Source organism: Babylonia areolata, chromosome 2, assembly GCF_041734735.1.
Source record: "Babylonia areolata isolate BAREFJ2019XMU chromosome 2, ASM4173473v1, whole genome shotgun sequence".
NCBI lineage: Eukaryota > Metazoa > Mollusca > Gastropoda > Neogastropoda > Buccinidae > Babylonia > Babylonia areolata.
The window spans coordinates 52,386,523-52,401,716 of record NC_134877.1 but is presented as its reverse complement, the minus strand read 5'-3'; the positions used below and the strand labels follow the sequence as shown (position 1 = coordinate 52,401,716).

General features: G+C 44.8%; 1 protein-coding gene across 1 annotated transcript in view; it reads left to right on the top strand.

Annotated features, from left to right (window-relative positions):
* The window catches only part of LOC143274889 (uncharacterized), an 81,360-nt gene extending 77,714 nt beyond the window's left edge, over positions 1-3,646 (top strand). Inside the window, exon 5 of the mRNA XM_076578874.1 lies at positions 1,898-3,646. Coding sequence (XP_076434989.1) covers positions 1,898-2,254 — 357 coding nt within the window. The 3' untranslated portion in view covers positions 2,255-3,646. The remainder of the gene's footprint in view (positions 1-1,897) is intronic.
* Positions 3,647-15,194: the final 11,548 nt, after the last annotated feature.

Sequence of the window (15,194 nt, the reverse complement as noted above, 5' to 3'; positions counted from 1 at the left end):
TGCCAGGCCGCCTTGTGTAAATTTGTGTAATACGTTTATCTGTATAGGGGGTCGGAGTAGGGAGGTGGGGGTGGGGGTGGGGTATGGTTGGGGTTCGGGTTGGGGGATGGGGGGGGGGGGGGTGTGGGTCTGGGATTGGAGTTCTTGAGTTGTGTGTGTGTGGTTTGTGTGTGTGTGGTGTGTGTGTGTGTGTGTGTGTGTGTGTGTGTGTGTGTGTGTGTGTGTGTGACAGAAAGAAATACAGAGAGAGAGAGCAGATGACAGAGAAGGGGGTAGAGGGAGAGACAAAGGGAGAGAGAGAGGGGGGTTAGAGGGAGAGAGGGGGGTAGATGGAGAGAGAGAGAGGGGGGGCGGGGGTAGAGAAAGAGGGAGAGACGGAGAGAGGGAATGTGCTGTGTTTCTTGTTGGGTGTGCCCGTGTACATACGTGTGCATATGTGCGCGTGCGTTTGTATGCATTTAGAAATTTTTGCGTGTGAGATTATGTATACGAAACCATTGCCCTTTTCTAGTCGCTCGCTTACTTATTGCATACCTCTCATTCTTGTGTGTGTGTGTGTGTGTGTGTGTGTGTGTGTGTGTGTGTGTGTGTGTGTGTGTGTGTTAGACGGGGCACGATTATGAATATTTGTACAGACAGGCTGCAAAGTCTTTTTTATGTGTCCTTTTCATTTCGGTTTCAGCTGCTCGAAGGGACCCCGGTTTCTTTCTCAGCCAGAATAACAAAACAAACGAACAAATAAGCAAACAAAAAAAAAACAAACAAACAGTTGAAATGGTGTGCCCCAAAGGTTGGTTTACAAAGCCTGCCACAAACATTTATCTTAAACTAAATGATGGAATAGAATATCCCGAAATGAAACTAAAGGTGATAGAAAACATCAAACTTTGAATGCGAAGACGGTCGGTACAGTAGCTGGCATTTTTATTTGGGTTGTTGGTTTCAGCTCGTGCGTTTGGGTGTTGTTAGCTCGAGTGTCTCTGTCTCTGACTGTGTTGTTAGCTCGAGTGTCTCTGTCTCTGACTGTGTCTCTGTCTCTGACTGTGTTGTTAGCTCGAGTGTCTCTGTCTCTGACTGTGTCTCTGTCTCTGACTGTGTTGTTAGCTCGAGTGTCTCTGTCTCTGACTGTGTTGTTAGCTCGAGTGTCTCTGTCTCTGACTGTGTTGTTAGCTCGAGTGTCTCTGTCTCTGACTGTGTTGTTAGCTCGAGTGTCTCTGTCTCTGACTGTGTTGTTAGCTCGAGTGTCTCTGTCTCTGACTGTGTTGTTAGCTCGAGTGTCTCTGTCTCTGACTGTGTTGTTAGCTCGAGTGTCTCTGTCTCTGACTGTGTTGTTAGCTCGAGTGTCTCTGTCTCTGACTGTGTTGTTAGCTCGAGTGTCTCTGTCTCTGACTGTGTTGTTAGCTCGAGTGTCTCTGTCTCTGACTGTGATACATTTCTATGTTTTCTCTCTCTCTCTCTCTCTCTCTCTCTCTCTCCACACACACACACACACACACACACACACTCACGCACAGAGACACAGACGCACACAAACACACAATCAGCCAGTGTATGTCAGCTTGAAGAAAAATAACAACAACAAAAAAGAACACACACACACACGCACAGACACACAGACACACACACACACACACACACACACACACACACACACACACACACACATACGTACCTTACATTCGACACCCACATATCATCATTACTCTCCTCAGACATGCAAATGTTTCAGTTCCTTCTGTTGACAAGTTGCTTGACTTGATGATTTATTATATGTTCTGTGTGTGTGTGTGTGTGTGTGTGTGTGTGTGTGTGTGTGTGTGTGTGTGTGCGTGCGTGCGCGTGCGTATGTGTGTGTGTGTGTGTGTGTGTGTGTGTGTGTGTGTGTACGTGTCGACAGCACGACGTGACGGACGACGGGCGCTGCCTGTTCAAGGAGCAGCTGGAGGACAACTACACGATGCTGCAGTCCCGGGTCAACAAGATGTGGTACGTGGGCTTCAACAAGCGGGGCCGCCGCATGAAGGGCTACCGGAGCCAGGACCGCCGTCGCCGGCGATGCTATCAGTTTAACAAGGAGAACATCGAGCGCCCGGTACGCCACAGGCACCGCGTGGGGCCGCTGAGTCGCAGCTCCAAGAACTGGTACGAGCGCTCCATGAGAAGAAGGCGTCCTCCCATGGGGCTGAGAAACGTCAAAAGACCTGCCGCCGCGGCCGCCGCCGCTTCCGCGTTGATGAAAGACGTCAAGCGATGACCTTCAAACACACACCACGTACACACACACACACACATACATACAAACATGTATATATATACATACATAGATGCATACATACATACACACACCTTTCACGCTTGCTACTAAGGCTACAAAAAAAAAAAGCGCTGATCACAGCAGCACTAGCAGCAGCAGCGGTGGCAGTTGGCATGGTACAGTCGCGGTAGGAATTTCAGACACGGTGGTGAAAAGTTTGTCCCCGCGAAAAGAGAGCCTCAGGTCTTTAAACTAAGAAGGTCGGTGCTCGCAACTGAGTTGTTGTAGAGAGCAATGAAGATGCCTGCAAAACAAACGTTCAGAAGAAGGGACGGGGAAAGGGGATGATGATTACCATTCGGGCTTCTCACAGACTACCCCCCCCCCACCCCCCCGTCCCCCACTGCTTTTTTTTTTTTTCTCCTGGCGATGTTTTTGGCTGCAGGACAGACAGAAGAATCTTCAATCAGTAGTGTCCATCTTTTTTCGTTTTTTTTGTTTTTTGTTTTTGTTTTTTGTCTGCGCTGCTTTCGCTCCCACCAGCCTTATCCCGTGATTGTGCGCTCCATCCCGCCGTGCCGTGGACGTTCTTCAAGTCCTGCATACAGGACACCTTGAGGACCGTGACCTTAGTGGCTGCAGAACAACTGAAGCTCCTGTAGCTGGACGTGAAGCAGCAACAGCAAAACAACAAAGCGTTATTAGCATGGTGGTGGTGGTGGTGGTGGCAAGGGAGGGTGAGACTTTTTTTTTTTTTTTTTTTTTTTGTCTGAGGCCGCATCCAGAGTCTGTGATAATTGTCGGTCCAGAACTTAGAATGCCACCCCCCGCCCACATACACACACACACACACACACACACACACCCCACCTTCCAAAAGAGACGTAGACAACGTGATGGCTTTGTTGTTCAAAGTGGTCCTTCTCTAGGAAGAGACTAGCTAGCTGCTGGTTTGGGTTTTTAAAACGCTGCGGATTGGAGAGACTCGGAAAGTGGAGATATACAAACAAACAAACAAACAAACCAAAAAACTAAGAGGGTTTTCTGTGTTTTTTTTTGCCTCGCCGCCTCTCCACCAGAATGTTAAAAGACGAACAGACCGGACAGTACAGTAGTGTTTGATGGAAGTGTCCCAGACTGGCTGGAGTCGTCACTGGTGCATGTGATGGCTGCCATGGTGCTATAGCTGACATCCGCCTCCTGTTGCCGTCTTTCTCGTCCCCAGTGACTCGTGACGCGTCGCCCTGTCCCTTGCTTTCGGCCCCCACCTGAATTAACACTTCTACGCACTCGTGGCTTGTCGTGTACTTCATACGACTGGGCCATAAGGGAATCGTGTGTGTGTGTGTGTGTGTGTGTGTGTGTGTGTGTGTGTGTGTGTTGATGTGCGAGCACAAATCGATCAAGAATAAGACTTTGTAAAGTTCTCCATCCCCGTGTAAGTCAGTCAGTCGGTCGGTCAGTCAGTCAGTCCGTTTTTTGCTGTGTGGTGTGCATGCCGTTTGATCACTCGTCACAGTGGCAGGCAGACGAATGAACAGAACGTGTGCCACCCAACCTCACCCCATCCCCACACCCCTTCCTCCCCCATGCCCCCTCGACCTCCCCCACCGCTCCCCACCCCTCTCCCACCACTGACGCCAGTCTCCACTTTGTGAACAGCTGCTGGTGAACGAGCCCACCCCTCCATACCCTCATCCTCCACACCGACCCTCCTCCCTCCCTCTCTCCCTCCCATATAGTCACTGCCGATAAACATCACATCAAACTGTTCGTTATCCCCACAACTCCCTTCCCTTCCTCCCTCCCCTTCCTCCCTCCCACCACCCACCCACCGAGGCTGGACGTCATATTGTAGCAGAATGATCAACAACAAAAACTGAAGACAGCATCCAGATGACTGAAACGGTCCCCCAAAGACCGATCTTGTACATAAATAAAGCACGCATAACCGAAACTTGGATGAAATCGTCGTGGACATTCTTAGTTTTTGTTGTTGTTGTTGTTGTTGTTGTGTGTGTTTTTTTTCCCCACTGCCTCGTCTTGTTGAACTCGTTTTGAAAGCTTCCAACAGTGACAAACAACAACAACAACAACAAAACAACAACAACAGCAGCAGCAGCAACAACAGGAAGTGATGTGAGCTATTTGTTGACTGGTAGGAAGCGGACTCACAGTTTTGAGTGACACGGTGGCTCAGTGAAAGGCAGTGGGCATTTTTCGGGACACGAACTACTGACAATGAGGGAAACAGAACGTAACTCTGTGTCGTTGGCCACCACAACGTGACAAGCATTTTTTTTTTTCAAATTTAAACAATCTACCTCTTTGTAATCAAAGTCAGCGTCGTAGACATCATTGTGTTGTTTCTGAGAAAAAGAAAAAAAAAAAAAAAAAAAAAAAAAAGAAAAAAGGAAAAAAAAAAGAAAAAGAATAAACCAGCAGAAGATCGTGTAGGATATTTACTGGGGAAATAAACGAAACAGAACGCCAAAGACGTGTCTTCACCATCAGCTGGAATCCTCCGAAGTGGTGTCGAATTTATTTTCCTTCTCCCTCCTTTGTTTTTCCCTCTGTCTCTGTCTGTCTGTCTGTCTCTGTCTGTCTGTCTGTCTGTCTGTCTGTCTCTTCCTTCAAAGAAGTCATGGATGCTGGTTAAAACAAGAACAACATCAGAAAAGACTTGACTATAAGTCCCTGTTTGTGTTCAGACATGTAGGCAATGGCCTCCGCGTGTTGCGCCGAGGTCATGGTCACTGACTGGTTACACGAAACAACCGGAACATACAGACCATGTTGTTGTTTGCTTCTGTTTCGGTACTCCGATCCTTATGTTTGCTTGCCACATGCAAACGGCACAGTACGACTCTCTTATTGTCAAAGGTCTGTGTCACTTAGTGTGCTGAGTTTCAGTTGTTTTCTTCATTCATCACTTTGTCATGTCATGCCATTGTGGAAGCTGCTTTAAGAAAAAAAATAAAATAAATTATTTATAATGCATGTGCTTTGTATCACGAGTATTATTCAATCTCATACAGCGTGCGCGTGTTGTTGTTTCTGACGTTATGATTGTACACAATGAAGGTCAGAATTAAAGCCGCATGGTTGTTGTATCGTCGTGTGTGTTATTATTATTATTATTTTGTTGGTTGGTTTGTGAAGGTGTCGTCAAAACGACGTTTGGACTTCACGAGCCTCCTTCTCCCTCCCCGCCCCTTTTTGTTGAGCACTTGATTACTGGACTGCAACCATTCCATTGGGTTACAAATCATATCCCATGCATATCGAAATGTTTGTTTAAAACAACAACAACAACAATAACAACAGAAAAAGAGATTTTTTTTGTTTTTTTGTTATGTGCATCGGAAGACACATCTGATGCTTGACGTAGGTCATAATGGTGAGGGAATGGGGTGGCGGATGGGGGGTGGGGTATGTTTCGTGTTTGATGAACACGTACCATTATTACTTACTGGCGAATGTTTTTGATGATATTGTGTGCTTTCTGTACATATGTGTTCTTCTATAAGTTAATTGGTTTCAACGTGAAAATGGCATCCACGCAGACATCACAGGCCTTGTATTTTGTGTACCAACCCCTGTACTGCGAGTAATCAGTCAAAACATTATTGTTATTATGATAATAATTATCATTATTATTATTGTAATTCCGTGTATCGAACATAAACATAGCTGAAAAAAACACACACACAAAAAAAACCCCAAACAAAAAAACCCCAAAACCCCCGCTTCGCAGCACTACTCCCTCATAATTAGTTGCCTCGTTCTCGAACTGGGCGACATCAAATCTGAATCCTATTGAACATTGCTGTTGAAAATGTTACAGCACGGTTAAATTTCATTTTTACCCAACAGGAGAGAAGCTCTTGACGTCTGTGAAAACATGAGAAGTTTGCTGTGTGTGTGTGTGTGTGTGTGTGTGTGTGTGTGTGTGTGTGTGTGTGCATGGATTCTGAGCATGTGTATGATACGTATGTGTCAAGAGTATGCAGCCCCCCCAAAACCAGTCGAGGGTAAAATGTTAGCTGTGCAGTAGAATAAAGGAGATGATGACGCAGTAGCGACGTCTTGCTACTTTCTGTGAAAAAAGATGATAAGATGATGGGTCTGATGAATTATGTTGAAACGTCAGTTCGAAAAAAAAGGAAAAAAAAAGAAAGCTATAATGTTTGCCACAAGCCTGAATATTACCCCCCCCCCCCTCTCTCTCTCTCTCTTCCAGCACTCTTCCTTCCATTCTCTTCCACTTGACCCCGAATTCCCTTTATCCCAGTCATTTATTTCCCCAGACCCCGAATTCCCTTTATCCCAGTCATTTATTTCCCCAGACCCCGAATTCCCAATCTCCCAGTCGATTTCCCCAAACCCCGAATTCCCTTTATCCCAGTCACTGATTTTCCCAAACCCCGAATTCCCTTTATTCCAGTCACTGATTTCCCCAAACCCCGAATTCCCATTATCCCAGTCACTGATTTCCCCAACCCCCCGAATTCTCTTTATCCCAGTCACTGATTTCCCCAACCCCCCGAATTCTCTTTATCCCAGTCACTGATTTCCCCAAACCCCCGAATTCCCATTATCCCAGTCACAGATTTCCCCAAACCCCCGAATTCCCTTTATCCCAGTCACTGATTTCCCCAAACCCCGAATTCCCTTTATCCCAGTCACTGATTTCCCCAAACCCCGAATTCCCATTATCCCAGTCACTGATTTCCCCAGTTAGATCATTTCCTTGTTCAATAAGCAAGACTAGAAGTTGACATGGTAAAACAGACCCAGTCAAGTTTGAATACATTCGTGACAGAAAAAAAGGAAGAAAAGATGACCACTTTATTTGTACTTGCCAATTTCTCCAGCTGAACTGTTGTTGTTCAACAGCTTTAGACAGAACAGGTTTCAAATACGTAGGAAGTGTATGAAAATGGGGGTGAGAGTTGGGTTGTATGTCCTTAAAAAGCGTTTAATACACAATCGTTTCCCCAAAATATGTTTCCAGATGAATATTTATTTGTTGTGTAATCACGTTCTTGTGATATTACACCAACCTTTTGCTTCGACCCCTTGATAAAAGGAAATTTAAAAAGTAGACCCTTCCGGACGAATGACTCACCTTCCGATATATATGTTAGTTAGCAATAGATTTTAGGATTTGACTGGGCGTACTGAATTACGCTGCGATGTTAACGATAATGTCATATTTTATTCTTCTCTTTTATTATTTTAAATTTTATTATTTTGTTTAAATACTTTGTCACATTTAGTGGAGTGGAATGGTCCCAATGATTAAGTATAGTACATGTGTTGTCATCTTCAGATCTTACACAGGCCAGTACCGTATGAAATGTGTAACATAAACCTGGTGTAGCCATATATCGACTGTTCAGTGTGATTTCATTGTCATTAAAGGGAGAAAGGTTGGGAGGAAGGTGGAAACGTCGGGAGGTAGAGGTTACTTTTTTCTTTTTTTAAAATTTTATTTTAAACTCCACCACTGCATGCAAGTGACGAAAAGAGCCTTCCATTTGTTTTTGTTTTTATTCAATTCTACATATGTCGTATTCTATTTTGATTTTTTGAAAATTAAATCGTATTTATTTTTGTTTTGTGTTATATACTGCAGATTTTTCTGGCTTCAAAGAAATGTGTTCTCTTTCTGTCACTCTGTCTTTTCCTGTTTTGGGCGGTCTCTGTCTATCTGTATCTCTGTCTATCTCTGTCTCTCGGTCTCTGCCCCCCCCCCCTCTCGCTGTCTATCAATATATTTTTTAATATACCCCCCGCCCCTCTGTGTGTGTGTGTGTGTGTGTGTGTGTGTGTGTGTGTGTGTGTGTAACCTCCCTGCCTCTCTCTCTCTCTCTCTCTCTCTCTCTCTCTCTCTCTGTTCGCCTTTTCTTTCTTCGGTGTCTCTGTTTTAAAGTGCAATCGTGTTTGTTTTTTTCCAACCTTGGAGAGAAAACTGTCCTGAAGTTGACAGAGTGTGGAACATGCTGCTCTCCAGTGGAGTGCATTTATAGGGAGAGATGCCTGCTCTTACATACATACATACATACATACATTCTTCATTGTTTTCTTGTGCCGCTTTGCTACTGTTGCTTTTAACACAATGGAAAATGTTCTGTTTTGTTTTTTCTAAAGAAAGAAAGAAAGAAAGAAAAAAAAAAGCCGGAAGTATGAGCGGTGAAAATAATGTGACAAGTGGCGCCTCCTTATGGTAGGCTGTGTGTGTGTGTGTGTGTGTGTGTGTGTGTGTGTGTGTGTGTGTGTGTGTGTGTGTGTGTGGAAAGTGTAAGGGCATGATGAGCGTGCATGCGTACCCTCGACTGAAAACACAAAGATCAAGCAAACACACACACACACACACACACACACACACACACACACACACACACACACACACACACACACACACACATACACACACACACACACACACACACACTGATAAATACATTCAACTGTTTCCTTTTAACAACTGTAAGAAGAAGAAACAAGTCGGAAAAGTGACAGAAAGATGTCGCCATTTCCATGGACGTACCTTATTCTCAGGCCATTGAGAGCGCACTATCTCGAATACAGACTCCCAAACATAATATATTCAGTCACAATTCAATTCATCGAGCGAGTCAAAACATCTGTGGAATTTCTGACGCCACTTCAAAACATACATACATGCATACATATATATATTTTTTAATTAATTATTATTTTTACACCGACAGCGTCACGCATACAACACTCCTACCAGAAAGCGCCGAACAGGAGAGAATGTTTGTATGGCATGACGCATTTGACAACTTCACCTTTGATGATCATAACTGGTATCCGCTGCGAAGGGATACTTATGACAACATACATGTATACCTGTCGATGTTACTCCTGGTTACTGTTTGGAGACACAAGATAATATTGGTTACAGTGGTGTTGTTGTTATTGTTGCTGTTTGCTACGTTGTCAAAATGGTTATTATTATCATTATCATCGTCATCGTCATCATCAACATTATTATTATTATTATTATTACTATTATTATTATTATCATTATCATCATCATTACTATCATTATTATTATGATTATTATTATTACTATTATTAATATGTTATTGTTATTACTATTATGAACTTTGATATGACTATTTGTTTTAATCAAAATATTAAATCAATGTAACTTTTTTGGGTACTGTGTGGAGAATATCCAGAAGCGTGGATTTGTGAACGTGTTACGCTGTTGCTCGTTTCTGTGAAAAGTACCTTCGTTTTCGAGAATGTGGAATGCTTGAAGAATTGTGTTTATTATTTTGTTCCCTGAATGGATGAAATACAGTTCTGCCTTTGAAATATATATCGTAAATGCTAGTTGGTGTTTTCTTTTATCTAATGAATGAGCTTTTATATCGCTGTCTGCCCCCCCCCCCCCCTCCGCTATCTCTCTCTCTTTTTCTCCATTTTCTTTTTCTGTCTGTCTGTCTGACCCTCCCGGCGAATGTCTCTCTCTCTCTCTCTCTCTCTCTCTCTCTCTCTCTCTCTCTCTCTCTCTCTCTCTCTCTCTCTCTCTCTCTCTCTCTCTCTCTCTGTCGCGCGCGTGCGCGTTGGTGAGCGTGTGTTTATGTGTGTGCACCCGTCATTACACACAGACACCCTATCATCCGTCATTACACAAACATACGTCCCCATATCAATCGCATTTGAAGGGATACGTCACGCTATCAACCGTCATTACACACACATACACGTCAACATATCAACCGTTATTTCTGAAGTGTATCATACACTATCAACATTCATTAAAGAGATACGTCATCCTATCAACGTCATTACAGACACAGACACAGACACGTCACCCTATCAACAACTGTCATAGCAGAGTTGAGTCGCACACTATCAATTGTCCTTACAAAGATGGGTCACCTGATCTGCTGTCGACGCACACGGATATGTTTTTCAGTCAATCCTGATTGCAGAGATACGTCCACAGACCGACCGTCATTGCAGAAATACGTCACCCTGTCAAGCGTATAATTGCATCATCCTTCATTGCACCCAAAAGCATCAGCAGCCACATTTTGCACACAGATTGGCTACATCACCAAAAGCAACCGTCATTGCAAACAAACACGTCACTTTATCAGCCGTTATTGTTATTGTTCATACATGTCATCCTTCTGTCACCCTCTCGACCACCATTGTATCCATGCGTTAAACTATTGGTTGTCATTCCACAGATACGTATTCGTATTGTCAACCGTCCGTCTCCCTTCCCATCCTCTTCCCTGCTCCACCCCCCCCCCCCCCCCCCTCCCCGTCCCCCGCCCCTCCAAATAGGTAACAGTCAGACAGGTCTTACACATTCATCGATCTTTGATATTCACATGTAAGGCATCACAATGTTTACGCGTGTGCTTTTGGTCGAGAGGGCCTATCCTATTGGACAGGAAAACAAATAAAATTACAGGCAGGAAAGAATACAAAAAGGGAGGGGGGGGGAGGGGGGGGGGTGGCGCTGTCAGTGTAGCGACGCGCTCTCCGCGGGGAGAGCAGCCCGAATTTCTGTTGTGACAAAAAAGAGTAACACAAATACAAATACATTGAATAATCACCCAGCATTGTTTTCTTTAAACTCTGAAAGACTGAGAATGGTGGGCTTAATATTATGTGTTCGCGACCTTTCTGATTTGTGGGTCAATAAGAAAATGAAATAAAAAGTCTATTACGACTCACATGCCCAGCAGACTTATTGCGGGTCAGGTTACTAAGCCTCCTCCCCAAAACTCCGAACCACCCAAACCAACCTTTCTCACCCATCTCTTCCGCTCCTCTTTTTTCAAAGCGAAACTGAAAAAAACATCATCAACGACGACAACAACAACAACGACACCAACAATACAAGACAATGAATAAAATACAAATACGAAATTACACACACACACACACACACACACACACACACACACACACACACACACACAGAGGAGAGAGGGACGGAGACAAAGAGACAGACAGACAAACAGAGAGACAGACAGACAGTCACATAGACAGACAGAGAGAAACAAAGACAGACAGAGACAAAGACTTCAGACCGCTCACTGTACTTCGGGCAATAGCCCATAATTATTCAAGCCACACAAAAAGCACATGGAAACAGACAGCGACGGATGTCACACGTGTCATACAGGTCAAACATACATGGTGTGTGTGTGTGTGTGTGTGTGTGTGTGTGTGTGTGTGTGTGTGTGTGTGTGTGTGTGATAGAGACAGACAAACAGACACAGAGAGAGGCAGACATACAGACAGAGACACACAGAGGCACAGAGAGACAAAGACATAGAGATAGCCCACAGAGAGACACAGAGAGAGAAAGACACGGGGAGATCAGACAAGACAAGACCAGATAATAACACAGAGAGGGCAGTGGGCAGACAGCATTGCATGGTTTGGGTCAGTCTGCTCCGTCCAGCCACATGGAGTCCTGTGTGTGTGTGTGTGTGTGTGTGTGTGTGTGTGTGTGAGGGGAGAGAGAGAGAGGGGAGAGAGAGAGAGAGAGAGAGAGAGAGAGAGAGACAGAGAGACAGAGAGAAGTGTGACTAATCTGACCTTGTGGACACTAAGGGGATGGGACTCGGCATTACCATGGAGTCTGCACGCACAGCTGTTAAAGTATCCTCCTCTCATGCCCACCCCTACCCCCACCTACCCCTCTCCCGCCCTCACCACCACCACCACCACCAACACAACACCTTCCTCTCGGCCCCAGCCCTCTCATCACTCTCACACCTCCATCCCCTCCCCTCCCCTCCCCCTCCTCCGCACGGGCAACCTGACCCCATCCCTTCGGCTCTTCCTCAGCTTATTATCGGCAGAGAAGATTTTTTTCTCAAAAAGTCACCAGCCCTCAGCTCGCTCACGAACTCACTCGGCTTTTGTCACTTGTACACAGGAGGGAAGAATCCTAATCCCCCCTCCCCCCCCCCCCCTTTTGTTTTTTCTCCCAGTGTTTTTCTCTTTTTTAAATATATTTTTTACCTCCTCCCCTTCTCTCTACTTCCGATCAACTAACTCTTGTTTACCATTTCTCCATCATGTCTTCGTATCTTTTTTCTCCTCTTCCGCTTCTTCATCGAACTCTCTACTCTTCCACACAATCCATTCGCCTCTTCCTCGGCTGATTTACTACGTTTGTTTTGTTTTTTTCAATAAGTATATATTTTTTTACACTCTCGAGACCTTAGCTTGCTCACGGACTCATCTGTACATATTATACAGTTGTAAAGAATTCGTATCATCCCCTTCTTTTTCCTCTCCTTTCTACTTCCGATTATCTTACTCATGTTGACCATTTCTACATCATGTCTTCTACTTCTTCTTCCTCCCCCTTCTTTTTGTTGTTGTTGTTGTTGTTGTTGTTGCTGTTCTTCTTTTCTACATCTTTCTCTTCCTCCTCTTCTTCCCCTTTGTGTTATTGTTGTAAATAATGTATCCTTTATAGTTCACGTGGTCATGTACATATCTGACCTCATAAAGGTGCTATGGTGGAGTAAGGTGTGTGATAATGGAGCCAGTTGCAGAGCGGTTATCAAGTGTCTGTACTTGAGAGGCTGTACACCAAGGGAGACGCTCGATGAGATGAAAAAGATTTAGGGGAAAGATGTCCCATCGTATGACGTAGTCAAGCACTGGCATCGTCAGTTCACGTGTGAACAGACATCGTTGGAAACGACTCGCATTCCCGGACGACCACAGTCACCCATGGATGAAGACACCATCCTGCAAGTGGAGGCCGCCATTTTGGAGGATCGCCATTTAACCGTTCGCAATGTATCCCAAGACGTCAAGATCAGTGTGGGGTTTGTTGGAAAAAAAAAAAAAAAAAAAAAAAGCATTCGTGACCATTGAACATGCGGAAGTTGTCTGCACGATGGATTTCCCGGTTGTTCACACCTTTCCAGAAGCAGGAACTAGTCACGTGCTCCCAGGCTCTTTTGACAATGTGCCAAGAAAACCACGAAGTCTTTTTCGACAGTCTAATCAAGCAGGACGAAACATGGGTCCATCACTATGATCCAGAGACTAACGCCCAGTCGAAGCAATTGAAGCAGTTTGATTCACCTCCGAAGAAGGCACGTGTCCAGCTGTAAAGACATCCATTAAAACCTGTTTAGTTACAGACAGAAAATTTCACTTCTCACTCCTCTCAATCAGCCATGTTCACGTGCATAATAATCATACAGGAGACGGATATCTTTGCAAATATCTCAATAAAAAAACTCCACTATATTTGAAAAATTCACACATTCACTAACACACTCATAGTAACTATGGGTGAAGGGCAACAACACACAACACACTGCGCAACACATAACGGGAATACTCATGTCCAAGAGTCCGTTTCACTCCAGTCCTCAGTTCCGGACACAGGCTGCTCCTCAGCGCCTTCTCCACAGCTTGGCTGCCCTCCACGGTACCGCCATCAGCGGTTACTGCAGCTGCTGCTGTTGCTGTTGCGGCTGCTAGGTCACGGCCAGCGCCAACCCACAAGCTCTTTGAATCAAAATAAGAAATACTTTGTTCACGTTTGCTAATGTACGTGTTTATGCTTGTCTCCGTATTGTCTTGTCTCGTCCGTTAGTCCCGTATGTTCACTTAAGCACCGCATGCGCCTCGTGCAAACACACACACACACACACACACACACACACACACACACACACACACACACACACACATATATATATATATATATATATATCAAAATTGCCTATCTCAACAAAGTATTATGCCACACGAAAAAAAACCCCGTCTGCTTCGATGTGATGACTCTCATCACACCAGCCCTCGGTGGGCAAGGTCATACTCACGGTCTTTTGGGACCAGCGCGAGGGAGTAATAACGGATTTTCTAGCTAAGGGTACCACAGTTACTGGGCACAGTTACCGGGGCACACTACGTTTCATTGCTGCAGAAACTGCAGGAGGCCATCAAAACCGATAAAGATATCCGCCTCCTGGAAGACAACTCCCCAGGCTCACAACTCGCATGGACATGGTCCTGAGGCGATGAAATCATTCTTCACCCCTTTACTTTCCTGACCTCGCACATTCTGACTTCTACCTCTTTCCAACCATGAAGTCATTTTTGAGTGGCGAGCACTTCCCAGACGATGAAACCTTATTCCCGTGGTCAAGTCGTGGCTTCTGGCGCAACCTGCAGACTTATACTGGCAAGGTCTTCACAGCTGCATATAGCGATGGGAGACGCGTGTCACCTTGGTGGTACGTGTTCAGGGAAAGACTATTAACTGTGCCAAGCCTCCTTCCTCTCAGTCCATGGGAAGTGAGTCAGCGGAAGTCTTTAATGAATCTCCCTCATTTGTGCATCTTATTTGATGTGCGTGTTTGTGTGCGTGTCTGTGCGTATGTGTGTGTGATTGTGGGTGCGTGCGCGATTGTGTGCTTGTTTGTCAAGAGGTTCTGGAGAAAGATGTAAAAGAACGAATATTATTGCAGCTCTTTATTTTGAACTTGGTTCAAAACTATATTTGGTTTCTCCCATCCTCCTCGTTTGAATAGTAGTGTAGAGAGCTGTTCGGGGCCACTACTTCCCTCACTGACATATCTGCAGAGGCCGGAATTCCAGCACACCTGCACGTCAGTTCGTGATGCTCACCATTGCTGTAAGGCAGAGTGTTGAGTCTGTCAGAAATGACTGTAAGAAGTAAGATAAAATTTAATGTTATTAATATCACAAACACTGTCGTGACGTTGAAAGCCAAGTCATTTTCATCACAAATTTGAACGCTTTGCGACTCTCAGTCTGAAGTACATACAAATTCATCATTACCATCAGCTTCATCATCTTCATTATCAATGTTACCGCCGCCACCACCACCATCATCATCATCATCATCATCATCATCATCATCATCCTT